At 47.8% G+C, this 25,667-nt stretch overlaps 8 protein-coding genes across 8 annotated transcripts; 3 read left to right on the top strand and 5 right to left on the bottom strand.

The window, feature by feature from the left end:
* Positions 1 to 1,892: 1,892 nt before the first annotated feature.
* On the bottom strand, positions 1,893 to 3,869 carry DEU56DRAFT_570291 (uncharacterized protein). The gene is made up of 10 exons (XM_041346861.1): positions 3,852 to 3,869; positions 3,509 to 3,804; positions 3,364 to 3,458; positions 3,103 to 3,306; positions 2,900 to 3,044; positions 2,838 to 2,851; positions 2,690 to 2,778; positions 2,518 to 2,636; positions 2,333 to 2,467; positions 1,893 to 2,276 (listed from the first exon to the last, which is right to left on the bottom strand). Exons 2-10 carry the CDS (start codon positions 3,682 to 3,684, stop codon positions 1,925 to 1,927), a joined length of 1,329 nt encoding a protein of 442 aa, XP_041204545.1. The 5' UTR covers positions 3,685 to 3,804; positions 3,852 to 3,869; the 3' UTR covers positions 1,893 to 1,924.
* A 2,668-nt stretch (positions 3,870 to 6,537) lies between these two features.
* DEU56DRAFT_743738 (uncharacterized protein) lies at positions 6,538 to 7,652 on the top strand (the record flags this gene model as incomplete). The annotated part of the gene is made up of 6 exons (XM_041349026.1): positions 6,538 to 6,681; positions 6,739 to 6,771; positions 6,817 to 6,989; positions 7,038 to 7,120; positions 7,177 to 7,383; positions 7,435 to 7,652. 6 exons carry the CDS (start codon positions 6,538 to 6,540, stop codon positions 7,650 to 7,652), a joined length of 858 nt encoding a protein of 285 aa, XP_041204544.1.
* A 113-nt stretch (positions 7,653 to 7,765) lies between these two features.
* Positions 7,766 to 8,521, bottom strand: DEU56DRAFT_916486 (uncharacterized protein; the record flags this gene model as incomplete). The annotated part of the gene is made up of 1 exon (XM_041357863.1): positions 7,766 to 8,521. The coding sequence occupies one exon, from the start codon at positions 8,519 to 8,521 to the stop codon at positions 7,766 to 7,768; it is 756 nt and encodes a 251-aa protein (XP_041204543.1).
* Positions 8,522 to 9,031: 510 nt separating this feature from the next.
* Positions 9,032 to 10,115, top strand: DEU56DRAFT_570221 (uncharacterized protein). Its single transcript, XM_041346860.1, has 5 exons — positions 9,032 to 9,091; positions 9,281 to 9,390; positions 9,439 to 9,487; positions 9,539 to 9,933; positions 9,991 to 10,115. Exons 2-5 carry the CDS (start codon positions 9,367 to 9,369, stop codon positions 10,012 to 10,014), a joined length of 492 nt encoding a protein of 163 aa, XP_041204542.1. The 5' UTR covers positions 9,032 to 9,091; positions 9,281 to 9,366; the 3' UTR covers positions 10,015 to 10,115.
* Positions 10,116 to 10,616: 501 nt separating this feature from the next.
* On the bottom strand, positions 10,617 to 13,923 carry DEU56DRAFT_824995 (uncharacterized protein). Its single transcript, XM_041354274.1, has 16 exons — positions 13,399 to 13,923; positions 13,197 to 13,329; positions 13,007 to 13,143; positions 12,882 to 12,946; positions 12,749 to 12,831; positions 12,669 to 12,693; positions 12,563 to 12,616; positions 12,319 to 12,509; positions 12,173 to 12,267; positions 11,910 to 12,113; positions 11,710 to 11,854; positions 11,648 to 11,661; positions 11,475 to 11,590; positions 11,332 to 11,420; positions 11,145 to 11,279; positions 10,617 to 11,091 (listed from the first exon to the last, which is right to left on the bottom strand). Exons 1-16 carry the CDS (start codon positions 13,448 to 13,450, stop codon positions 10,764 to 10,766), a joined length of 1,866 nt encoding a protein of 621 aa, XP_041204541.1. The 5' UTR covers positions 13,451 to 13,923; the 3' UTR covers positions 10,617 to 10,763.
* Positions 13,924 to 13,978: 55 nt separating this feature from the next.
* On the bottom strand, positions 13,979 to 16,028 carry DEU56DRAFT_824974 (uncharacterized protein). Its single transcript, XM_041354273.1, has 9 exons — positions 15,502 to 16,028; positions 15,419 to 15,441; positions 15,327 to 15,360; positions 15,204 to 15,273; positions 15,091 to 15,141; positions 14,958 to 15,039; positions 14,670 to 14,910; positions 14,285 to 14,583; positions 13,979 to 14,227 (listed from the first exon to the last, which is right to left on the bottom strand). The coding sequence occupies exons 1-8, from the start codon at positions 15,627 to 15,629 to the stop codon at positions 14,472 to 14,474; spliced, it is 741 nt and encodes a 246-aa protein (XP_041204540.1). The 5' UTR covers positions 15,630 to 16,028; the 3' UTR covers positions 13,979 to 14,227; positions 14,285 to 14,471.
* Positions 16,029 to 18,058: 2,030 nt separating this feature from the next.
* DEU56DRAFT_570006 (uncharacterized protein) lies at positions 18,059 to 19,165 on the top strand. Its single transcript, XM_041346859.1, has 7 exons — positions 18,059 to 18,298; positions 18,374 to 18,396; positions 18,453 to 18,486; positions 18,539 to 18,608; positions 18,663 to 18,713; positions 18,766 to 18,847; positions 18,899 to 19,165. Exons 1-7 carry the CDS (start codon positions 18,174 to 18,176, stop codon positions 19,156 to 19,158), a joined length of 645 nt encoding a protein of 214 aa, XP_041204539.1. The 5' UTR covers positions 18,059 to 18,173; the 3' UTR covers positions 19,159 to 19,165.
* A 1,157-nt stretch (positions 19,166 to 20,322) lies between these two features.
* Positions 20,323 to 21,163, bottom strand: DEU56DRAFT_824952 (uncharacterized protein; the record flags this gene model as incomplete). Its single annotated transcript, XM_041354272.1, has 2 exons — positions 20,323 to 20,408; positions 20,470 to 21,163. Coding segments are annotated over 2 exons (272 nt in total), but the record flags the coding sequence as incomplete, so codon positions are not given.
* Between the last annotated feature and the right edge of the window lie 4,504 nt (positions 21,164 to 25,667).

The following is a 25,667-nucleotide window of genomic DNA, read 5'->3' as shown; positions in this document are numbered from 1 at the left end:
ATCATTGGAATGTTGGAATATTGCTCTCATTTTTGTGGGCGGTTGCTTGCAGGCAGTACGTCTGTTGACCCTCTCTGGCATGTTGCTGATCGAAGTCATTGACCACTGTTCGCAGGTTGTGAATATGTCAAACTCCTTCGAGCTCGAGCCATGTTGATCGAAGTCTCGTACATTGTTCAGACTGTGAGCGTGTCGAACCTTCTTCGAGCTCGAGCCATGCTGAATAACTTCATTTTCCACTGTTCGTAGTATGTAAGTATATTCTCCATGGAGCCCGGGCCACGCTGATTGAGTTATTGATCACTGTTCGTAGGAAATGAGTGCGTTAGCCTTCCTTCAAACCCGAATTATGCTGATAGAAGTCATATCCTACCATTCGCAGGCTGTGCATATGTCGATCCTCCCTCGAGATCAAGCTGTGGTGATCGAAATCATTTCTCACTGTTCGTAGCATGTGACTATATTAATTCCCCCTTGAGCTCGAGGCGGGCTGATCGACATTCATTGTTCAGCGTTCCAAGGTTGAGAGTGTTTGATCCTCTTTCGAGCTCGAGGCATTCTGATCGGAGTCATTGCCCACTGGTCATAGCGTGTGGATGCCTTGTTCATCCTTCGAGCTCGAGCCATACTGATCGAAGCCATTGCCCACTGTTCAGTGCACAAGTTGTGTTGATCCTCCTCGAGCTTGAGCCTTGCTGAGTGAAGACATTGCCCATCCGTTCACAGATGGTGAGTGTAGTGATCCTTTGTCGAGTTCGAGGCTTTCTGACTGAAATTGCCGATCTATAAGCAGGATATGAGTGTATTCATCCCCCACCGATCTTTAATCGTAGTAACCGCACAAATTTCTGATCCGTCGATAGCCTGTGAGTATTTTCATCCTCTGTCTACCTACTGTCTCGTCTATCGAAGCAATCAACAATTTTTTTTTCAGGATATGAGTATGTTCATTCTCCACCGACCTCCAGTCATGTTGACAGAAGACACTGCTGATCCGTTCACGGATTGTGAGTGGGTTGAAGACATCGCCCATGCATTCAAAGACGGTGAGCACATTGATCCTTGGTCGAGTTCGGACATTACAAATCCCCGTTGACAGCTTGTGAGTATCTTCATCTGCCTTCGAGATCGATCCCTGCTGACCGACGACATTGTTGATCTATTGACAATCGGCGAGTCTCTTCATCCTCATCCAAGCTCTAGCCTTGCTCATCGGTGACATTGCTCGTTCACTCACAGGTAATCCTCTCTGAGCCCGAGTTATTCTTACCTCTAAAATTGCACATCTAATTGATACATCTAGTAAAGACGACGATGCACGAGCTGGGACAATTACGGTCTTCCATTCTCATCATGTAGGCAATTTTCGTCCATCAACGTGGCCCCCTTCCAGACATGCATACTTATCAGTGATGAAAATGCAACGCACGAAAATCCACCTCGGGACCAACAAACCAATCACGATTCCTTCGTAGCGTTGCTCCAGGTTTCTCAGCGTTCGATAATTATACTTTGTTCCTACTTCGATGTTTCGCAATAAATCACGGCAAAGCCAGTGAAGCTCAAGGCGCGTGAGATCTTAGGCATGAATATTAACTTCTGCAAGCGGGAGGTTTTCACGATGGGTTACAGTAGACACCTCCTTCAGACCTTCGATGATGAGTTGATTCGTTCGGTTACTGCAGGCGGGAGATGGGTTACAGTAGGTGCCTCAGAACACTAGGGTACTCCAATCAAACTCTAGCAAGTACGTGATGTTGATAGAAAACGTGTTGGTCACGTACAGCGTACTACAGCGATATCATATATGGGCCTGGCCGGCAACTACATAGTACAAATGAGAACACAATCATGTAAATAGTCCTGACAGAAGTACTCGGACAATGTCCGCAGACGCGCAGAAATGCAGAAAAGAAAGGATTGACTATGACGCCTTCTTCTCTTCCCAAGCTTCATCCTGAAATAAACCCACAGCCGCAATCTGTTCCCGAAGTTTCGAAATTGCGTCTGCATCAATGTTAATGACATTCAATTCCATCAACTCAGCGATTTTATCCAACGTATGGTGATCCGCGTGTTCCAGAAGTTTCAATCCCTTGTCATACTCCCGAATCTGAGTATGGACGTCTTCGCTAACTGACGAGGCAAGATAGGAATTGACCGCGAGCTTGATGGCCCTGCGAGAGAGTTCTTGGTTTTCTGATAGAAAATGAAGCGTTCGCAACACGAGGGTCAAGTCGATGATATAGCACATCAAGCGCCGAAGCACCTCGTGGCTGAGTAGGAAGTGTCAATGTTCTTTCGCTCAAGGACAAGTAGCGGAACTACGTACGACGTCCGGTACACTTCGCGAGCCCATGCGGCGAATAAGATACCTGCCGCAATTGGTACTACAATGGGAGCCGCAGGTCCTGACAGGGCAGACACGATGCCCGCAATAGCAGCCACCATCGGAAGCCCAACAGCACTGAATATTGAGTGAGATGAAATTCATCGTCAAGCAATAAAACGACCTACATGGTCTTGTTGGGATCAGCTGTAGGTCCAACATCTAGCTTTTCGACCATGTTCAGCATCAACGTCCTAAACTCCGAGCTATGCAAGTACTGTGCATAAATCATGTAAGAATAGATGCGCTGCCAGCAAATGAACGAGACATTACACGATGAGGGTCACAGAAATTCCATACAGTGACAATGTCCGTGTGAAGCACATCCAGGCAGTCCCGCATCCTACGGTTCTGAAATGCTGTGCTTGATGCCAGCGCCTTCCAATATCCTGTACCGCATGAAGGTTCAGCTGTGCTCCGTATTCACTAACGTGGAATCGAAACAGACTTCTCTTTCCAACCCTGACAATACGTAAATCGCGCGACAAGACCCAAGTAAGTAAGACTCACCGGATTGATTCTTGTATGTTGAGTACAGGATCCACTCGCTGAGCGATGGAGGACATCGCCGACGCCTCGGCCGAAACATGCTCACGGACACGTTCTTCAGTCATATGGATCAGATGGGTCATCGTGTCCTTGTACTTTCCCTTAGCTGCGCTCAAATATTTATGAGGAACACAAATGACGATCACAGTCGTAGTGACACCCACTAGAGACCACCGCGTGTGGTATATTAGGCCCCGCAAATTTCTTAAGGGGTTCAAAGCAGATTTCTTGTAGCTTGGTGTCAGCTTCGTTTTTGATGCGTTTGTTGATGTCACCCTCGCTCAATCCTTCAAGAGCGGAGTCAGGGAGATCGAAATTCACTTGTTTGATGAGCTCATCATATTTAGTGAGAACGACGATGAGGGGGACTTTGACCAAAGGGTGAGTTACCATCTGCGAAGAGTGATAGTGATCGATCAACGTACTTTTCCCTAGCTTATTGTCACGCTTCAATGCGAGGAATTCCTCCGTGGCGGTCTCCAGGAAACGCCCGCCTGTACAGGGTATTTCAAAGCAAAGCCTTGCACGTTGTCAGCTTGCCATACAAACGCATGAAGATGGAGGCCCCACCAAATGGCGTGCAGCTGATCTTTCAAATCATGCATTTTCCCCCGACGGTCAATGAACTTTTGGACTAGTTCGAAGTTGTCTTTTCCCCCTGGTTCAAACCCTTTGCTATCATGGAGAATGAACCTATCGTTCTGTGGCGAGATGAACCCGTCGTCGATGGTGGCTTCGCCTGGCATATCATGCGAAATAGTCTATTGACGGTATGAGCAACTGCACGTGTTGCAATGTCGTGAGCAGCCCACCGATTTCTTCACTCCGAATGCGTGAGCGATCAGTGAAGACTTGCCGACGCCGGTCTATACGTGTTGTCAGCACGGGCGTGAGATCAAAAAATAGTATGTACATTTCCTATCACCAGAATTCGGAACCTTGGGAGTCTCGTGTCAACCTGAAGAATGCTGCTTCGTGGTTATGTTGACTCACCGTGGACAAATGCGAATGATTTCATCTGTAGTGGGCTGAAGCGCCAGGTGTTCACTGGAAGACTGCCCAGCCTGCTGATCTACGACTTAGATGAGTTCCAATGCAAGAGGTGGATCCTTACTTCAGTTTCCGTATTCCTGGAAAGCTCGAGGAGGATGGTGAATTTTTTGTGAGACTTGATGTATTCTGTTCATGTCGCGTTGGATACGTTAGTGACAGCGCGACTATCATTGCTTGAGCTTTACCTTGCGTCTCAGGTTCTCCACTTGCACCAAACAGGCGGAAGATCTCTTTGGTGTCGAACTGAATGTCTTCAACGGCCTTTATGCCGAACCGTATGTTGTGGCGCACATGTAATGAAAACGAATCTTCAATAGAAAGCTTTCTATGATGAACAATTCAGACGAGTACATTCGTCTGAGCCAAGTGCCTACATGGGCAAAGAAAATGCCTGTCGTAAAGTCTTTCCTTCTCCGCGCCCAATCGGCGCACGCAACTTGCCGACCTGCACTTGAGCAGACTCCACATTCTTTGCCGACTTGCTGAAATCGATGGATAACCCTATTTAACATATTCAGTGAAATTGACCAGTAAGCTGATACTGAGAGTTGAGTACCAGAGATGTGGAGAGGAGAGGGAACCATTGAGAGGTGAAGAGAAAGACGGGAAAGCTCAGCGCTCACCGCGCGCGTGATGGTAGGTTTATGTGTTAGCTGCGCTGGGGTAAATTCTACTTAACATAAGACCGAACAGAAGGACACAATTATGTATACGTATGCCTCATGGACCATGGTGCACCTGGCTGTTCATGGCTAGTTCTCAGCGCTCAATGCTCATGCATCATGGGTCGTTATCTGTCGGACATCGAACATTGAAATGAAAAAGTCGTGGGTCTCGAGAAGAACAAGATATTTGCATTATCACCTCACTTACAGCCGCAGAGGTCAAGACCTCCAGCACCCCTCAGTAAGCCTTCATGTATGAGGTCAAGCACCCTGCTGTTGCATATCTGCTAGCGCTCGCCAGGACTCTCGCTGTTTCTCGCACCTTCGCTGTCTCTTGCCTTGACCCCCATGCCGGCAGCCCAACCCTACCCATCTGTGGCATTCGCCAACCGACTACACCCTAGCAATAACGTCCTGCAGTCTCCCGGCCCACTCGTCTCGATGACGCCTCTCACATATCCATTTTCATCGCTGTCGGTCATTCGTTGAATCATCTCTGCATTCGTTCAGCCTTCTGAGCTTGATGATAAGCCTGGACTTTTCTCATTTTGTATCCATGTTCATTGGGGCCCTATAGTTACAGTGGGCGGCACGGGCATACCTGATGTATGTATGATGATGGGCTGATAACACTAGCGAGGCTACTAAAGCAATGATTTTGACGTCGAAGGTAAAAAAAAAAATGTTGGTACTCGTCGAATAGCTTCTCACTCCAGAGCGCTGAAGACAGCATGCAGGGTAGCGACATTGCCACCGGCAATGTTCAAGTTTTGGATGCGGTGGCGACGTCGATGACGCGAGAACCGTTGGCTGAGAACGGACGGTATCGATCGTTTATTCTCGCCATTTAGTCAACGAGATTTTCGAGGTCCTTTCATCATGATCGGAAGTATTTTGGAAGGGTACTCGAAATGGAACTTTGCATTTAAAATGAGGCGAGTCATGTACGACTCATGGTACGCACAATCTAAAGCATGCCCATTGTCCACTGAATCTAGATTCGAGGCATGGGGTAGGTATGTATTTGATCTATCAGGTGATCGAAAGTTAGACAGGTGGGTGACCGTGGGTCTCTGACCCTTTATCATGATAGGCACCACGAGAAGCGCTACCTTGAGGTGAAGCGCCCAAGCAGTTGTTCATCTCGACTCAGCAGACCCTTGGAGTCGTGCATGAAATATGCAGTCGAAAGGCGACTACTCACAATATCATTTCTGGTGGCGAGGATTAACAAATTGGATTTCTCTGCAGGACAATTCCACGACTCGTCAACTCTACTCAGACTATCTCGTCTCGCATACTTGGGACATGTAAGGATCATGACGTGGTAATAGGCAAGTTACCCTGCTCACCAATACAATTAGGCTGCAGAAACAAGCTTCGTATCATGACCTTCTATGACATCCATTCGTGAAACAGAAACGAGGCTTTGTGATTTCTGCGATTAGCTGATGTCATCGGTCCACAGCATCTTGGATGTTCTCAATCTAAGTTTTAACAGATCGCCGGGGTTAAACTTGTCTGACCTACTTGGTTGTAGGAAGACTGAATAGAATGACATTGACAATTGTACTAGTTGCTGCTGGTTCCTCATGTGCATGTATTCAGGCATATATAGTTCGTTGTATGTCGTTATTTTGCAATGTACAGCCTGGATCAAACATTGTTTCTACATATTTAGATATATGAAATTCACGTTGAGACTGCCGAGACTTCGTTGTGTACGCCTCCACAACCCATTGCCCACTAGATCTACATTTGACAAGCTTAAGAGCGCTCACAGAACTCGCACACCGATAGCGGTTAAAAGTCTACTACTCTCAGCGCTGAACAATTCTCACCGCTCAGTCCCATTACTACCATTCGAATTCACCTTTCTTCATGGATTCTTCAGAGATAAAAAAGAAGATCAATCGTTTTCGAATTCTCATCATAGGAAGGGCGAATGCAGGAAAAACTACGATCCTCCAGAGGGTGTGCAATACAAAGGAGAATCCAGATATATATAATAGCGCTGGGGAAAAGGTGCGCATCATGATGCTAGTACGAGGCTGGTAGTGATCACTATTTCGTCGACATCAGATCGATGCCGCTGTTTTGACAGCATCTAGAGAGGTAACGTGTACCATTAGTCGGCAACATAAACTGACATTTTCACAGCGTGGAGAGCACGACATCGAGAACGAGATGGTGTTTCAAATCAACCCAGGATTCATCTTTCATGATTCGCGTGGTTTCGAAGCAGGCGGCGAATCCGAGTACAACAAGGTGAACAAATTTATCGCAGACCGTTCGAAGGAAGGAAACATGAAGGATCGTATTCACACAATATGGTAATTGGTCGAGTTGGCGACATTCACTGGCTCACTCCTTTGACATAGGTATTGCATACCTATGGATCAGCCAAGCCGGTCTTTTACTGAAGCCGAACGCAAATTCTTCTCCCACTGCGACACTGGAAGCAGTAATTAAGCTTTTGGACCTGTCCATTAATCATCAACTGATGCGCAACTTCCTCAGTTCCGGTCATCGTAATATTCACCAAATTCGACGCACTCTACCCTGCCGAATTCACGCGACTGACAGAAAATGGAAAATCAAGGGTAGATGCCAAACGACTGGCCCCAAAGCACGCCGAGGACTCGTTCAAGAAAGGGACACAGTTGAAGTTTCTATACGACCCAAATAGCATCGGACGGCCTCCAAAATGCCACGTCTGCCTCCCAGGTAAGCTGTGGATCATCGAAGTTTGATACATGATGACTGTTGATCCATTAGACATGAACAAGGATGACGCTGATTGCGGGCCACTCATCGAACGGACCGCTGGAACTCTGGACGATCAAGTCCTTCAGCAATTGTTTGTCTCGACGCAGCGGAGCAACTTGGAAATCTGCATGAAATATGCAGTTGAGCAGTATCTACCTATCATTTGCCTGCCGCGAGCGTTATTGACTATCGTCCAGGATACTCGCAGAGCTTGTTGCACGAGATGAGATTTCCTCATCTGAGGATGCAATAGCTGAATTGGGTGCTTGGTTTCCACATATATGGGTAAGATTATGGGCCCCAATATTCGAAAGTTGCTCTCATTTATATTGGGTGTTTTTTACAGGTAGTACGTCTGTTGATCCTCCTTCGAGCTCGAGTCATGCTGATCCAAGTCGTTGCCCACTCTTCGCAGAACGTGAGTGTCTTGATCCTCCTTCGAGCTCGGGCCATGCTGATCCAAGTCGTTTCCCACTCTTCGCAGAATGTGAGTGTCTTGATCCTCCTTCGAGCTCGAGCCATGCTGATCCAAGTCGTTTCCCACTCTTCGCAGAATGTGAGTGTCTTGATCCTCCTTCGAGCTCGAGTCATGCTGATCCAAGTCGTTGCCCACTCTTCGCAGGGTGTGAGTGTCTTGATCCTCCTTCGAGCTCGGGCCATGCTCATCCAAGTCGCTGCCCACTCTTCGCAGAACGTGAGTGTCTTGATCCTCCTTCGAGCTCGGGCCATGCTCATCCAAGTCGTTTCCCACTCTTCGCAGTTTGTGAGTGTCTTGATCCTCCTTCGAGCTCGAGCCATGCTGATCCAAGTCGTTTCCCACTCTTCGCAGGATGTGAGTGTCTTGATCCTCCTTCGAGCACGAGTCTTGCTGATCCAAGTCGTTGCCCACTCCTCGCAGGCTGTGAGTGTCTTGATCCTCCTTCGAGCTCGAGCCATGCTCATCCAAGCCGTTGCCCACTCTTCGCAGGCTGTGAGTGTCTTGATCCTCCTTCGAGCTCGAGCCATGCTCATCCAAGTCGTTGCCCACTCTTCGCAGAACGTGAGTGTCTTGATCCTCCTTTGAGCTCGAGCCATGCTGATCCAAGTCGTTGCCCATCCGTTGACAGCATGTGAGTGTCGATCCTTCTTCGAGCACGAGTCTTGCTGATCCAAGTCGTTGCCTACTTCTCGCAGCGTGTGAGTGTCTTGATCCTCATTTGAGCTCGAGCTATGCTGATCCAAGTCGTTGCCCATCCGTTGACAGGATGTGAGTGTCGACCCTTCTTCGAGCTCGAGTCTTGCTGAGTGAAGATTTCTGATCCATCGGCAGAATGTAAGTATATTCATCTTCGCCGGCCTTGAGTTACACTCACCGAAGGAATTCCTGATTCGTTAATAGCTTGTAAGCGTGATCATACTCTGTCTATCTCATGCTCTACTCACTGACCCAATTGTGGATCTATTGTCAGGGTGTGAGCCTCTTCATCCGCCGTTGACTTCGAGCCCTGCTGACCAAGTACGTTGGGTGATTCGTTGACAGATTGTGAGTCAATCTATCCGTCGTCAAGCTCTAGCCATGCTGACTGAAGACATCGCCCACCCGTTCACAGCATGTGAGCGCATCGATCCTCTGTCAAGCTCCAGCATTGCTCACTTGCGGCATTGCTCGTTCACTCACAGAAAGTCAGTGTTTTCATCATCCGTGGAGCTCGAGCTTTGCTTATCACTCACATTGCGCATTCCTTAACAGTGGGTGAGTGTCTGATCCCTCGAGCCTTTCTCACCAACGACATCGCTGATCCATCGATAGGAAGTGAGTTTGTTCATCCTCCTTTGGTCTCGAGCCATGCTGACCGAAGCCATTATTCATTGACAGTTGGTGAGTGTATTGGTCCTCAGCAGAGGGAGACGATCTTCAATCTTCCATCATCACTTCAGCTTTACGGTAATCAACGTATAGAGATGGGGTCTAAGATACTATCTGCGGTGCGTTCAATTGGTCACAGGCTGTACACACATGTTTAAATGTACCAGACTTCTGCTAGTGCATCATCACTCGAACAAATGTTGCAGCTTGGTTCTGGTGAATCTTCAGGCCGCATTGCAGTGAACTTGCTCATTTTCAATCCTTTAGCTGCTGTCATTACTTTCGAACACTCTTTCTACGTTTTCGACCAGCTACTCCATCTTAAGGACCAGCAAGAATACGTTCCCTCTTTTTATGTCGCTCTCGAGCGGTATATGGCATCTCCGCAAGCAATCGCTGTCAGGGACGCAGTGAAAACCGCGGTTCTCCCATATCAAGAACCTGTGGGCACTGCTGTCCACACACATCAAAGAAACCCGTCTAATCGGACAGCAAAGCGACTGTTTGGACTCTTCCGGAGGAAGGAAAAACAATATTTTAAACCCCCTCAGGACGAGGTGAAAGAGTCCTCTGAATGCTCTCAGGAGATGGCGAAACAACCCATGGATTATTCGGGTTTAATCGAAACAATTCTTGCAATCACTTTAGAGCATCGCCTGCCAGTGCGTATGTTTCAACTCTCATGATTGCGGCAATCCCGCTGATTTATTTGTCTTCAGCACGGCCTTGATGCCAGGCAATGAATCACGGCGTAGATGATGCTTGGAGTCATATTCTGGAGGCAAATGTGGATTTCTAGAATGGTCTGTCGAGGGCGGTTCAAGATTTGAGAGGTGTGGCACTATCGAATTTGTACAATCATGCAATTACGGGACTTTCTCTCTGGTATGGCGTATATATGCGTGAAGCATGCTGATCATTTAGCTGAGACAGCGGTTAGGACTACTATGTATCTAACAGCAGCTTGATGTATCTCCCAACTGTTCTGGTCCCATTGGTCGGGTCAGAACCGCGTATCATTCTGCTTTCTCGACTTGCGTGAATTTTTTCAAAAAGATATCTCGTTTATTGTCATTTCAGCATCATACTCTACAGAGACGCATGGAACGTCCCCGACAACGTCAGTGACTCTAGCTAGTGAGGATTTCTGGAAAGCCTGCAACTTGGTGGATAATGGTTATAGACTTCAAGCAGCAGACGCACCTTGAAAATGTCCAGTGACCAGCGTATTCATCATGGCCTAACAAACCGAAAAGGAACGATTGTTGATTATTCGTTCGAAACATTGCTGCTCACATACATATTCAATTATCTCCGATCAACGATACCCTTGTTGTGGTCCATCCACCAGTCCTCCATCCATAGATACTTAGGTATAAGGTCTACAAGAAAACTCTGCTATTTGCATCGTGGTATGGGTTTTCCGTTACTCCAAATATTATCACAAGTCATATACAATCCCGTACTCAATAAACACCCGCCAACGCATATCTCACCATGGCTCATCCGGAACTGAATCCACAGTCGGAATCTGTGCCCTCAGAGCAGAAATTTCCCTCGCGTCGATGCGATACAATTCCATCAGCTCAACGATCCTGTCCAACGTATCGCGGTCCGCGCGTTCCAGAAATGTCAATTTCCTATCATATCCCTGAATCCGACTATGCACTTGTCCGATCGTAGGCGAGCCATGATAAGAAGCGACCGCGAGCTTGATAGTCCTACGAGACAGCTCCTGATTGTCCGACACAAGATAGAGTGTCTGCAATATGAGGGTCAGATCGACAATGTACGCGATAAAGCGCTGGAGCACCACGCCGCTGAGCAAAATGTGTTAATATACACTCAGACAACGATATTTAGCGGCACGTACGACAGCTGGTACACGTCGTATACCCATTTCGCGACTACAATACTTGCTGCTACTGGCACTACGATAGGAGCCGCAGGTCCTGCCAAGGCAGACACGATGCCCGCAATGGCTGCCACTGTAGACAGTCCAACAGCCCTGTGAAAATAGAAATGAAACAAAAATCAATTCATATGAAGAATCAGCCTACGCGGCCCTGACGGGATTGGTAGTAGGTCCAATATCAAGATTGTCAACCATGTTCACCACCATCGTCTTGAACTCCTTGCTTTCCAAGTACTGTACACAACCAAACGTCAGAATACGTGTGATGATAACGAAGATAGACATTACTTCATTAGGGTCATGGAAGTTCCACACAGCAACGATGTCAACGTGAAGCACGCGTAGGCAGTCCAGAGTCGTACGGTCCTGGAATGAAGCGCATGACGCAAGTGTCTTCCAGTATCCTGTAAATAGAAGCTCAGATTGCGCTCATTAATCACCAAGGCAGAATCGAGACAGACTTCTCTTGCCAACACTAATGCGACGTGAATCTTCATATAATAATGAAGGAAGCGATGCTTACTCGATTGATGCTTTGATTTTAAGCCCAGGATCTACTCGCTGAGCGATGGACGTCATCACCGACGCCTCGCTCGCGACATGCTCACAGACACGCTCTTCAGTGATTTGGATCAGACGGGCCAGGGACTCCTCGTGGCCAGTCCCCGCTGCGCTCATAATTTCATTAGAAACATAAAATACAATAACAGTAGTGATACCCACTGGAGACCGTGGCATGTGGGATATCAGACCCTGCAAATTTCTCAAGGGGATCGATGCAGATTTCTTTTAAGTGTTTGTCTGCTTTATCCTTGATGAGTTGCTTGAGGGCGTCGGGGTCCAATCCCGCAGAAGAGGAATCATCCAGAGTACGATTTACGCGGTTCATGAACCTATCATATTTAGTGAAAACGACAACGACGGGAACTTTGACCAGGGTGAGCTCCAACCTGGCACAAGAGAGAGATAGCCATGAGTTCACTTACTATTTCCCAGCAATCCCTTGCGTTTCAACGTCAGGAAATCCTCCGTGCCCGTCTCCAGTAAACGCCCACCTGCGCGGGGTATTTCAAAGCAAAGCCTTCCGTAAATTATATCAGCTTAGCATACAAACTCATCGCGATCAACCTACCAAACAGCATGCAGCTGATCTTTCAATTCCGCCATGTTTCTCCGACGGCCAATGAAATCTCGGACGATATTCACGTTGCTTTCCTCGCCTGGTTCAAAACCTTTGCTATCGTGGAGAACAAACCTGTCGTTCTGCAGTGAGACAAACTCGTGGTCGATATCGGCCTCGCCTGGCTTGTGAGTCGAAGCCATCTATGAAAACAGCATCAGCAAGCCTCTGTGGAATAGTGTCGTGAGCAGCCCACCGCTTCGTGCACTCCAAAGGCGCGGTTTATGAGCGAAGTTTTGCCAACGCCAGTCTTTTGGAAACACTGCATCAATACTAGCCTGAGATCAACGAAACCCTGATACCTTTCCTATCACCAGAATTCGGAACCTGGGAAGCCGTTGGTGTCAACTGGAGAACGCGGCTTATGGTCATCCTGACTCACCGAGGACAAATCCGAATGATCTCGTCAGTGGTGGGCTGAAGTTCCAGTGTTGTATCGGAGGTAGAGGCAGACGGCTCTGAGTGCTGATTGTATGACTCAGAGGCCGGTTGCGATAGAAAACATGGATCTATACCTCTGTTATTGTGTTCCCGGAAAGTCCAACTACGATCTTGATGTTGTCATGAGATTTGTGGTATTCTGTACGATCCAGTGCGTGAGTACATTATCAAGGCGAGAACGCGGACATAGCTGCTTGACCTCGTCCACCGTGTTCTCCCCTCATATCAGACGCGCGAAGTATGTCATTGAAATCAAATTGAATGTCTTCGCGACTCTTCCGAAATCGTTTCTTGTATCGTAACTGTAAGCAAAACGTATCCCCAAGAGAAAACCCGCTATGATCGGAACAATCAGGTGGCGTGCTCGTCTGGGTTTATCAAGTCCTCACATGGGCGGAGAAAACGTCTGTCGTAAAAGTTTTCCTGAATCGCGTTCAGCTTGAAATGGCTTTTGCAACCCGCCGATCCGTGCCTCTGCAGACTCTACATGCTTTTCTGACTTGCTGAAATCAATAGAGATGCCTAGTTTCGATACAAGTTGATTCTGAAATCAGCAGGTTTGACCAATCAGTTGATGCGAGAGTTGAATACCAGAGATGTGGAGAACACTGGGAGAGCTTGAGGTGTGAATATGGTTCGCCATGCTGGTTCCTGATTCGAGTTGAGGGAGAGGTTCTCCTTAGCGCCGGAGGTTGGGCAATGCACAGCTAATCCTGGAATAAGTGAGCGCTTCCTGGCCTCTTTCCCCAAGGCACCTTCATCGCTCCCGAACCCTCATTATGGGAAGACCGAACATATGCAGGAAAACCTACCATCATGCAGAGGGTTTGCAACATAATAAGGGAGGACAGAGAGAAGTACAATTGTACCAGGAAAAGGTGCGGAGCATGTACCAGCTGACTCGGATAGATAAGGTCTTTATGAGAATCTGGAAGATAAACCAGCGTGTCTGGAGTTGGAGAGTCATAACACCTCTCTCATCTTCACGCGTGCAGCGTGCGCGGGAAGGTCCGTTTTTTTCAGAAAGTGCAGAATTTGGCCTGTGAGGTCTACGCAGACTCAGTGACAAAGTCTGAGGGAAATGTTTGTTTGTACATTTGCCAGTTGTTGTTCGGAAAGTGCCAGTAATTATTAACCCGCCGCTGAAGCGCATTTATATCTTTGCTAGGAATTTGTCATCCCGCTCATCATGATATCCCCGGATTGCCATATCCCGCAGTCTTACTTCCCGCCTTTTACTCCTGCCCGCCGTTTGGTTTCCCACCTTGCGTTGTACTACTTCATGCTCTGCTCATAAAAGGTTGATTCTCGATTCTATGACCGCTACCCCCGCGCGCCCACATTCTACTACAGAATTCCCACTATTGCTGACTGCTGGCCTGCGCCTTCACGTTCTGGCCCGAGCAGGCTTTCGAATGTGGTAGGCGTTTGTTTCGCGAATCGGGGACGAGCATTTGCTGAGGCAAATACTCGCAAGTAAGGATTCCATCCACCCATGAGTACACTCGCGGACAGCCTTAAGGGGCGATGGGCATCCGATCAAGCTTTCGATGTACACGCCGGGATTCTAGCACTTTACATGCAGGACAACCAAAAGGCCAGCAGTGTATTCCTGTGAGTGATTGACCCCCCGATTACAAGATCCACTTGCTAAGTAGCACATTTTAAAACACGAGTTGCACAACAAACGGGATTGGTTTACAAGAAGAAAACGACATCGAAACAGCACAAATACTATACATGTCAGTAATCGACGGCAGCCAACATTTAAAAAAGGTTCGTAAAAGGAAATCTTCAACGTGTCATTATAGATCTTAGACCCTCACTGTGCCTCTTCCCTCATCTCCTCATCAATGCTAAAGACCCCGTTGGACGCATCATATGTGATGACCCACGTGGATTCCTTGTGGAGAGTATTGAGGTCTTGGTTGAAAAGGCGGTCAGTCCCAATTGGGGCCTTGATTACGCCATTCTCCTTGTAGGGGTTTATATCAATATAACCTCTTAGGCGCGGAATAAATTCCGCGTCCAACTTTCGCCCGTGCGCTACGCCGCGCCACACTAGAGCCGTCCTGGGTACGTCTCCCTCTTCCTCGATGAACCCTGAACAATATGTAGCGGATAAATTTCAAGATAGCAATAATACGTACCAACGCCTATATCCTCCTTGAACGGTACATTATTCGTACATCGAATGTTGTTCCTCGGTACCAAGCCGTCGGTTTTTGGATCCTAGGCTCGTCTCGCAAACCGATGTTGAGAAGGCCAGTAAAGCGTACTCACGGAGAAACTGTATATTTCATCTTCCAAGGATAAAATGGTAGATTGCCCAACCTAAGTAGTAGTAGCGGTTTATGAAACCAGCGACAAACGCGTGATTCTATCAGACCTCTTACATTGATAGGAACCTCGGTCGAAGCGCTTTGGATGATGTCGTCGGAAATAACAACTTTTGTGAACGCAAGTCTGAGGGGTGTATTGTAAATTAGCTCTCCACATAGGCTTCGAATGCCCCTTACTGTGTTCGATATATAATTGGGGAGCGGTAGATGTCTGCCAGAGACACTGCTTGTGTAGATAGCCCAAAGCACTGATAATAAAATCCACCCACTTTTAGCCCCAAATTTCCTGACCCTATTCGAAAAGTTACATCACTGATGAGAACGCGCGACGAAAAGATAAGGATACACATACGCGAAAGCCGATGGGTAATAATCCTTGTACAAGCCAGCCTTAGAGTCGTCGTCGAAAACGAGAAGAAGGTTAGCGTTTATGCCGAGGTTGTTGGACACGAAGTTGACCGTTTTGACTCCTGGAGCCATACTATGTGATTCGCGAGGTTGAAAGTTGTGAGAGAGTTGTGTTCAACTTCGATTCGACATTGACAATATTACTTATAGAGTTATACTTTGCATCCCCTCCGGTAGGACAGTTGCCCCGTATCCGTAGAGATTGGATCTGGAAAGTGGAAGCAGGGGGGGCTTTTTCGATCCAAGTCGAGCGTGCTTGGCAACTATCTGCCAGTGAGTGCCCGCCCATCGGTCGCGAAATGATTCTTTTGATACGTTATGTGTCCTTCTGTTATGATGCGCCAGCGTGAAGGTAGTACAAGTGCACGATACAGGAACCCGTTGCAGGTTTTAGACACGGCGTTCAGGGCTCAGTAGCATTTAACAAGACTTTGCAGTGCGATTATGCCGTTGAGAGCCTCGGATCGATCCTGTTCATTGTTCTTTCAGGGCTGCTCACATATAGGGGGTCTCAACATTTTACCTCGCGCGAAATTTCAATTAAAAGCGGATCTGGACCTGGCTAGAGCACTCCAGACCGAGCACGGTGCGTCTTTCATTTGAGTTATCTACAATTTTAAAGGTGATCGATCATCGCATCAGTGCTGGTACGTACAATAATAACTTCCACTCGTTCTCAATTCGTCGTTCCCCGCCTAGAGATCGTTGCGCTTGTTACGAATGAGGAAAATGATAACGGCGTCTTGGGGCGCACGCAGACCCTCAAATCCAGAACAGAATAGAACATACGATTGACGTTAACTGTCTGATTGGACCTGCATGCTTTCGGACCTGCAAATACTGATGAGTTCACATGACTCGGAGGCGTGATATTCATGATCATTTTCTTTCGTGCATCCTTTATTCTAAACTTCAAATTAGCGAGCGATCGGCGGAGACCAACCAACACGTGTATTTTGTATTTTGAATATGGGTCGTACCCCTGCAGGGAATGAGAAAATGTGTACCGCGGTCCTGGTCCTTGGATTTGCCGCTTCAATCGAGGGTAGCGCAGACTAGACCAAGCACCACCACAAGACCAGTACGTACCTGAGATCTTAGATATCACGATTAACACGCCCGTTTAGAACCAGGTTGACAACTCCACAAAGCGGGTGAGGCACGAGAACCGCGAACAAAATTCGCAAGTTAGATGAATATGATTATTTCCATTGGGGGGCTTGATCCGCGAAGCCCTTCGCGATGTTATGTAACGCAATTGTCGTAAGTAAGCAAGAACGACTTGACGAAAAAAAAAACCTGCTGTTGCTAAAATGACCTCGAGGGAGTTATCTTGCAAAAAAAAATATACGGATGAGCGTGAGGGAACGGAAAAAAGTGGTGGATTTGGAAGGAAGAGCGGTGGCGATATTCAGAATGGAGGGGAAGGCCTAGGTGAACTGGCGTCATCCATTGTGAAGAGCTTGCTAACCGTGACAATTAGAACATTTTCTAGGATGCCTGGTGGAGAGCGCAGCTGCTGCATTGCACGGCCGGTCCGAATACAATTTCACTCGCACTGCGAAGCAGATATTTGATTCTTCAGTATGATTCGAAAGACTGTATGCGTCTATAACGACAAAGTGTGGAGGTGATGGCGTACGTGGTGTTGTCGGCGGCGTGGGCATAAGTGCGTTGGTGCATAGGTGTGGTCGGCAGTGTTTTGCGTGCGCACTGCGAGTATAAAGAGTCGTAATAGCAGAAAGTGGAGTCGGTTTCCAGCTGATTGCGATTGATCACGTGATTGTTTGGTCAGTGTGTCTGAGTCCTAAATTACAATCGCGTGTGGAGCCCACCTCGACCGCGTTCAACTAAAACACTCCTTGGCGTGAGTTTTGCCAGTTACACTTACAACCATTTGGGCAGGTATACCTCCCCAAAATGAACTCGCCTTTCGTCAGCACTCCTATCGTCAAAGCAGATCTTGGGCCTTCCTGACCACCAACATGGAAGTCGCAGACAGTGAAAAGTCGAACATTCCCCAAGACTCCTTAAGAGGACAGTGTATCGTAACTCGAGCGGCAACAAGCAGAGATGTTTCTGAAAGGAACAATCATTGTCAAATATTGGTGAACTTTCTTACATTTGACGTCCCGTAACACGGCGAAGTGAGTGAAAACTAGGTCAAGTTGCAATGCGGCCTTTCCCTGCTATTTCATAACTTGACTCCAAAAAATCACCAGATCCCTCTAAACGGCGTAATGGCTCAAAGTCTCGTACAATGCTACCGCGCCCTGGCCTTGGTAAGGGCACCTGCGGTGTTACACCTGCAATGCATCTCTGTATGTCACTTGTACCCTCATCGTGGCACTTCTTAACAAAAGGGACAAAACATGTGTCAAAAGAATCATTTCGTACATCGACGCGCGGGCAATGTAGGTGTTTGGGAAACATGCTGCATTCGACCCGGGAAAGGCCTTTCGTTTCTATTTTCCAGATCTAATCTCTACAGATACGATACATGGCCGCTGTCCTCCCCGAGGGCGCAAAGAATGGTATATAAGTCGTGTCGATTCAGCCATAGGCCTCAACTGAACGTTGAACCCCAACTTTCATTCTCGAATTCGTTTCTACGTAATGGCCTTTGTCAAAAAGCTCAACTTTGAATCCAACGACCTCGGCTTAGACGTCGACCTTCTTCTCACTTTCGACGATCAGCCTCTCGGTGAATTGTACACGAAGTATTACCCATCGGCTTTTGCGTACGTATATCCCTTTATTCTTCATCTTTTCGTCTTTGTTGTCGTGCGCGCTCACTGATGTAACTTTTCGAATAGGGTCAGGAAATTTGGGGCTGACGGTGGGTGAATATTATCAGTGCTTTTGAGCTATCTAAATAAGCAGCGTCACTGGCAGGCCCCTACCGCTCCCCAGTTGTATATCGATCACAGTAAGAGGCATTCAAAGCTTATGTGGAGAGTTATTTACAATGCACCCCTCAGACTTGCGTTCACCAAGGTCATTGTTTCCAACGATGTCATCCAAAGTGCTTCGACCGAGGTCCCCATCAATGTGAGAGTCTGATAAAATCACGGATTGATTGTTAATTGATGGACTGCTACTTAGGTTGGGCAATCTACCATCTTAACCCTGGCAGAAGAAATTTACCGTTTCTCCGTAAGTACGCCCAACTTGCCTTTCTCGATATCAGTTTGCGAAACAAGCTTAGGATCCCAAAACCGACGCCTTGGTGCCGAAGAAAAATATTCAATGTACAAACAACGCTCCATACAAGGAGGATATAGGTGTTGGTAGGTATAATTGCTATCTTGAAATTCATTGCGCTACAACATATTGTCCAGGCTTCATTGAGAAGGCAGGAGAAGCACCCAAGACGACTCTAGTTTGGCGCGGCGTAGGGCACGGGCAGAAGTTGAACGCACAGTTCACTCCAGTCCTACGCGGGTATATCGGCACGCAGTACAAGGAGAATAGCTTGATCAAGGGCCAGATCGAGACTGATTGCCTCTTCGAACAAGATCTCGCTAAACTCGAAGACAGTACTACGTGGATCATCACGTATGATTCTCCCACTGGAGTCATCAGCATCGATAAGAAGTGAGATCCAAGATATATCATTGATTTCTTTGTGTACTTGTGAATTCGGAATCTATATTCAAATGTTGGCTGCTATCATGTACTTGTTTGAATACATTTGTACTGACACAATTTTTCTGTTCCACGACGCCTCGGCATGCGTGACACCTTCGAGAACTAGTACCACCGACCAGGCAGAACTTGTAAAATTTCAAGGTGACGCATCACTTATGTGCTTGCCGGGACGAGGAAACCTGAGCCAAGCAGTCATCTTTACCCCCTAGATCGGCACGGCTGCTGCAGTACGACACTTTTGTCTTTCTGTCAAGCAACAACCCTCCCGTTATCCATTACCTCGGGAGAAATAAGCAACGCAACGGGGCGACCGTGATGGACAGGGGGATTAATCCCCAATACACCAGATGTCAGCGTCGTGGATTCCAACCATGTCCATTTCGCCGCTTAGCCGCAATGTGTCGTGTACGTTGTCGATAAAGAGCGTTCCGCTTCTACACGTAAAAAGCACAGTTGGAATCAGAGAGAACTGGCTAAGAGATCGATCTGTATGCGTAAAGTCACTAAGAAGAAACAAGAGATGTCAACCCAAAACTCAGGAAGAGAAGAATAGAATAAACCAGCCCTGTCGGAATCTTCGCAGGACCTTGCGCTTGTGGCCTGTGCGACTATCTTTGCAATCTTCGTTAGATCACCTCATGACGCAGCAGTGGCGAAAGTAGATGTTCCGGGTAGCAGTGCCGAACTGAACGTCGAACTGGTACCGATGAAGCACTGAAAAATGAGCTATGAGAAGGCTGACCAAACGAAAGCTTAGCTATATTACTCTTCCTTCGGTCTTGTGCGCTTCTCAGGTCTCATGTAACAACAGCCAGGATTTTGTCAGGATTGGTGCCAAAAGTTGAAGCGTGCTGATCAAATGCGAATGAAAAGGATAGGTCAGGCGATCTCGAGGCATAAAACAATTGTGGCGGAGACAGCGAATGTGATATAGCAATAGGCCGGGGATTCGTGTTAGCAGCCGTGCTAGTGTACCAAACATCAATGATAAGTTAGTTTGTGGTGATGTCGGTATCGACGCTGAGGAATGTGACACGCCAACGTTTGTGAACATGAATGGTATTGGTCTCTGCGCTTGGTGCGGTAGGCAGAGGAAGGCGCGTGGATGCTGCGCAAGCGTGGGGTAGGAAGATAAAGGGCTGCCGAACAATCGAGTAATTTGCGGAATCGATCAGGCAGGACCTGGCGCATGGTACTAATTGAGGTCAGTGCATTAGGCAGAGAAAGCTGAAATATCACTTGGAAGTTGTTCTACTCGATTGATGTCTCGGTAGGTCCGAGAATTGAGTCCACGATTGATAGTATTCTTGAATATTTGCAGTGATAGGTGAGTGCGGATTAGTAGAATTGACATCCGTGTTGCATCGCTACATGTGTGATCCAGGTTTCCAATGAGGATGGGGGTTTGGCCAATGAGAAAATCGAAACCAGTTGGGCGGGAGTCGACGAAGCTGAAAACTGAGATAAAACATGAGCAAGGCGTTGGAAGAAAGGCTGCGAACACCATTGGAAAGATCATCATGTAAGTGTTGGATAGACCGCGCTCAGGGAGATGAAAACTCCTCCGTCGCAGAGTTAGTAGCGGGTGTGAGACGCGAGAACAAAGAAATGTGGCTACATCAGGTGGAAACGCAGATCAGTTAGAAGTGTACAAAATATATTGCAGGTAAGGTAAATTACGCGTTCGGGCAGGTCACAGGGTAAAGTGCTGGACAAACTGCTTAACACGAAAAGGATGAAGAGCTGTCAGCCAGATTGGAGCGCCGGGAAGTACTAACTGCACTACTAGTAGCACAATCGAATGCGAGGGAATACATTCTAGAAGCCGTGAAGATAAAAGTCAAATGCATGTACACACTGTAGAGACGGCGGGAGGGCATACTGTGGAGGAAGGTGGGTGTGACAATAGGGAGCACTCTTGCCGCAACGGTGATAGCGAACCACGTCGTGTACTGGGCGTCTATGTAGTGAATTAACATAAAAAAGGTACAATCATAAGCTTTACACACACCTCTGCAACATAAACGAAGACGCTCACAATCCCTCCAAATTCATCTCAAGTAAAATGTCGAAGCTCATTCCAAGCACCGCACCCCTCCGAACTTTTGAAGGTCACGAAGAACGCGTGAACGCAGTCGCAGTTTTCCCCGATAGACAACGAATGGTTACGGGCTCGGTGGACAAGACACTTCATCTCTGGGATCTGGAGACAGGTGTTATGTTGAAGAAGATGGAGGGGCATCGCAGTGAGGTTTTGGTATTGGCGGTATCACGAGATGGGCAAATGATAGCAAGCGGTGATACACTTGGAGAGGTCATCGTTTGGAACGGAAAAACAGGAGAATCTCTCACCCAACCCATCAAAACCCACTCCCAAGATGTCAGCTCGCTGGACTTTTCTGTGGATGGTACGGTGTTGGCCACCGGTTCATTCGGGAACACGGTCAAGCTGTGGTGCACCAAAACATGGCAGCAGCAAGGAAATCCAATTGAATTGAGTGATTGGGTCCGCCAGGTTCAATATTCACCGTCTGGTGAACTTCTTGCCATCGCAACCGAGAGCGATATCGAAATTTATAATGCAGGCACAAGGGAACGCGTCGCAACCTTGAAGATTCAGACTTACAACTCCCCACTCGCATGGACGCCCGATGGCACACGCCTTCTTTCTTCAAGTGGTAATTTAACTCAGGTCATACAAGAGTGGGATACATCAACCTGGAAGAAGGTCGGTGATCGATTTGCTCACGCTTGACCGCTTCAACTTAGTTTGAGGCCTGGTACACTTCCAGTGCTTCCAGTTACCAGTGAGCTTCAAGGATTATGATCCCTTGCAGAACCATACTAGCAGCATCGATGTCATCGCCATCAATCCTGCTGGAACGCTCGTCGCTTTTGCATCTAAGGACAAGCATGTCCGTCTCTGGCGGCTCTCAGATCGACGAATCATTGCCACCTTCCAGCACTCATCTAACTTGACATGTGTCACATTCTCCGTGGATGGCAAGCACATCCTCAGCGGAGGTTATGATAATCAGATCTCAGAGTGGGAAGTACCTAAGGGTGTTCATACAAAGGTGAGTTTCCATCCTTGACTCGTATCACGCAATTCGAGCATGCCTCATGCAGATCCTCGCTATCACGCCAGCCCGCCATTCATGCATCACTGGGGACTTGTCTACTGCGGAACAGCTACTCACCCAAGAGATCGACAGCGACACCAACGACTATACCTCATATGCCCATCGCTCATTTGTTATGGCGCGAAAACAAGACTGGGACGAAGCCCTTGAGGATGCAATCAAGGTGAGTTGTACCGACTGACCATGGCCCTCTCACGAAAGGCTAACTTTCATCTGTGACATAGTCCATCACTATCCAGCCCTCGTTGATAGGCTATATCTCGGAGGGCATTGCCCTCTGTGGAAAAGGTCAAGTCCGGGATGCGAGGGCAGCATTTGACGTCGCATCCATGTTCGCGAACCAAGATCCAGAAACCATACATTTTCTTCTCTTGATCAAGGTAGGTTCGACTTGTCTCCCATATTCTCTGCTTCATTCCGCATTTCAGGCCATCGCCCTCTTCAACGCGGATCAAGACGAGGAGGCAATGCTGCTGGTCAAAAAGCTGGCCGCCGCTTGTCCGAAATCCGATACTCGTGCGTGTCATGTTGTGGATGTAAGTATCATACGGCTATGCTCGGTCATCGGCACTAATCTTCGCAACTTCGCACATCAGGCATATTTACGCGTTCAGCTAGGAATCAAAGCCTTGGATTATGCACATCACGACGAAGCCGCTGACCATTTCACTGCTGCTGTCAACTCCATTGTTTTCTCACTGAAATTCAAGATGGACATTCATGAAATATACCAGGACTTGGCGGTGGTATGTTGACATGATTCATCCTAAAATGTTGTTTTCGTTACTGAGTGCTTTGTCTAGCTCTTCGACTGGGATCTTGAGTCATTTTGGCTCACTACACACCAGAAACGCTGTCAGGCTTTCCTTTTGGCAGGTAAAGTCGAAGAAGCCCTCGAATCCCACCAACACATGATAGACGCCATCAACACAACTGAGAAGGTCAGCTGCCTTGATTGGTCCAACGGCAAGTTTTCAGTAATGTCACACGAGGCTATCATACTCACTCGCATCTCACTCAGAGTTCAAAGAACAATGTAGCGCGCTCGCTGCTCGCGATGACCGTATTCTTGGCGCATGTACTCCCTTTCTTAGCCCTTTCACTACTGACCGTTATACAGGCAGAGGTCCCGGGACAAGATCAAAATGGCTACGATGCAGAACCTGATTTTTTCCGGGGAATGCATGATGTGCGCCCAACCATGTATCGTTCGCTTCTCACCCGCAGACCATTTGTTACAGCGTCCACAAACTTCCCGGCCACGGCCTCAGCAGCGTGTGGGGCGCTTCAAGAAAATCAGGCTCGCCGTGACAAGAAGCTCTTATCCAGCACCAGCACCACCTACTTCCCCACCACCAGTTGTTGCCGCCACCACCTTCAAAGCCCACATACGACACCTGTTCACCCAGCGGTCCAATCATGCCGCACCACCCGTCGTCAACGTTCCTTTCGCGAAGGGTAAAGAGGTGCGGGTCGATTTTTATTAATGTGTTTCGAGTGTCTCAAGCGTAAATCTATAGCGCAATGCTGCGGCGGATGCCCCTGGCAAGGACGAGGACATGGTACCTGATGAATATTTTGATGATCTTCCTGAACAGGACCCCAATACCCAGCAGCAGCAACAGCCAGTAGCAGCGCAGGTAGACATTGGGGAACATGGAGGCGGTCGGTCGCGTTGCTGCTGCTAGAAGAATTGGATCCTAGGTCTATCATTGTTCTTGTTGTAATACCTGCCATTGACTTGAAGCAGTACGTTATCGCTAGGTGATATTATTATCATTTTGCGTCCTCGTCTGTAGGTAATCTCGTCTCTTCCATATATAAAACCTGGCTTGCGCATACTAAGCAAATGTAACATCACTCGAGGAGAATAATTTGTGAAAGTTTGTGAATATCTTGAACTCGCTCGGCCGTGCAAGGTCATGGCGAACGCTAACTTCTATGATGAATCACGATGCGATTGGAGGGACACTTCCTACAGACTCTGTTACGCTACGCATGACCATAACCAGGTGCCACAGTACTAGTATGTGACTGCAGACACTAGTACTCGTTGCGCGCGTCTCAGTTCTGCGCATGCATAGCTTGGGGAACCTAATTGATTTAGGAAGAGTCATACTTTCTTTCCAATATGGGAGCCACGGATGGGAAAGAAGTAGGAACGAATGCAGATGTCGATGTGTCTCGTATTGAGTGACGCGTGCCTTTTCGAGTCTTCCTCTGCTCACTCCTTTCGACCAGATATTGTCAGGATCACGTCTACATGCATATGCTGACCCATCTCTCTCAGAGAAATATACACCAAGGATGCGCTTCGCCAGCAAAGAGATAGGGCGCTTGGGAGCATGTATTCCACGAGAGATCGCATTCTCAAACACCCCTGGTGACTGTCGTTCAATAATTGAACGCATAGCTTAGTTTGTGATGAGGAATCAGTAGTGGGTTTGAGACGCGAGAAGCGAGCACATATCTAGTGCACGTGCAGATCTCGAGAGTCGACGATACGATATGAATCGGGGATGTTGCGGTAAGGTATATGCATGCGTTCGGACAAGTTACGCGGTGATGTGCTGGAGAAACTGCTCGACACAAGATCGGAGAAATAACAATATTTATGCAGCCATGTACTAGGATAGATACTGTCAGTCAGATTCAAGCGCCAGGAAGTAGTAACCGTACCACAATTGGATGCGAGGGGACACATTCTAGAAGCCGCGGAGATAGAGTCGGAGTCGGACCCATGTGCACAGTACAGAAGCACTGGGAGTGTACGCTGTCGAGGAAGACGGGTATGGCGATAAGGAGCATTATTGCTGCAATAGTCCACCTCATGTCTTGGGCGTCTGTGCAAATAAACTGGTATAAAGTACTGAAAAAACATGAAAACGCACAATACACACACCTATGCAGCTCAGAGAACGACGCTTGCAAACCCTCCAAAGTCCACCTTGACCGTGCTCAACACCATCATCAACCTGCAGTAAAATATCGAAGCTCATTCCAAGCACCACACCCCTTCGAACTTTTAAAGGTCATGAGGAGAGCGTAAATGCAGTCGCACTTTTCCCGATAGACGACGAATAGCTACAGGCTTGCGGGACAAGACAGTTCATCTCTGGGATCTGGACTCTGGAGACAGGTGTTACGTTGAAGAAGATGGAAGGGCATCGCAGTGAGGTGTCGGCATTGTCGATATCACGAGAACGGACTGTTGAACGACTCCTGCGCTGCGCCCACGAACCAACAGGGCTCTGCTGTTTCTGCAGTCAAGGCTTGGACGGACGCAGGGATGCCTGCATCACGGAATCGGGCTGGA

Source organism: Suillus clintonianus (genome assembly GCF_016758775.1).
Source record: "Suillus clintonianus strain FC179 chromosome Unknown DEU56scaffold_87, whole genome shotgun sequence".
Classification (NCBI taxonomy): Eukaryota; Fungi; Basidiomycota; class Agaricomycetes; order Boletales; family Suillaceae; genus Suillus; species Suillus clintonianus.
This window is presented reverse-complemented; position numbering and strand designations above follow the sequence as displayed.

Excerpts from the sequence above, each read along its gene's own strand:
- DEU56DRAFT_570291 (XM_041346861.1), bottom strand. The coding sequence starts at position 3,684 with ATGCCAGGCGAAGCCACCATCGACGACGGGTTCATCTCGCCACAGAAC. Across the intron at positions 3,045-3,102 it reads ACCACACGCGGTGGTCTCTA|CTAAGGGAAAGTACAAGGAC; the intron begins GTGGGTGTCACT and ends ATTTGAGCGCAG. Across the intron at positions 2,637-2,689 it reads TTCACACGGACATTGTCACT|CGCATCTATTCTTACATGAT; the intron begins GTATGGAATTTC and ends ATTTGCTGGCAG.
- DEU56DRAFT_570221 (XM_041346860.1), top strand. The coding sequence starts at position 9,367 with ATGGGGTCTAAGATACTATCTGCG. Across the intron at positions 9,488-9,538 it reads AATGTTGCAGCTTGGTTCTG|CTGCTGTCATTACTTTCGAA; the intron begins GTGAATCTTCAG and ends TCAATCCTTTAG. Across the intron at positions 9,934-9,990 it reads CTTTAGAGCATCGCCTGCCA|CACGGCCTTGATGCCAGGCA; the intron begins GTGCGTATGTTT and ends ATTTGTCTTCAG.
- DEU56DRAFT_824995 (XM_041354274.1), bottom strand. The coding sequence starts at position 13,450 with ATGGCGAACCATATTCACACCTCAAGCTCTCCCAGTGTTCTCCACATC. Across the intron at positions 12,114-12,172 it reads CAAGGGATTGCTGGGAAATA|TTCCCGTCGTTGTCGTTTTC; the intron begins GTAAGTGAACTC and ends CCCTGGTCAAAG. Across the intron at positions 11,280-11,331 it reads ACCAATCCCGTCAGGGCCGC|GGCTGTTGGACTGTCTACAG; the intron begins GTAGGCTGATTC and ends CTATTTTCACAG.
- DEU56DRAFT_824974 (XM_041354273.1), bottom strand. The coding sequence starts at position 15,629 with ATGGCTCCAGGAGTCAAAACGGTCAACTTCGTGTCCAACAACCTCGGC. Across the intron at positions 15,040-15,090 it reads ATGAAATATACAGTTTCTCC|GATCCAAAAACCGACGGCTT; the intron begins GTGAGTACGCTT and ends AGACGAGCCTAG. Across the intron at positions 14,584-14,669 it reads TATGATGCGTCCAACGGGGT|CTTTTTTAAATGTTGGCTGC; the intron begins CTTTAGCATTGA and ends CCTTTTACGAAC.
- DEU56DRAFT_570006 (XM_041346859.1), top strand. The coding sequence starts at position 18,174 with ATGGCCTTTGTCAAAAAGCTCAACTTTGAATCCAACGACCTCGGCTTA. Across the intron at positions 18,397-18,452 it reads CAGGAAATTTGGGGCTGACG|GCCCCTACCGCTCCCCAGTT; the intron begins GTGGGTGAATAT and ends CGTCACTGGCAG. Across the intron at positions 18,848-18,898 it reads CAAGGAGGATATAGGTGTTG|GCTTCATTGAGAAGGCAGGA; the intron begins GTAGGTATAATT and ends CATATTGTCCAG.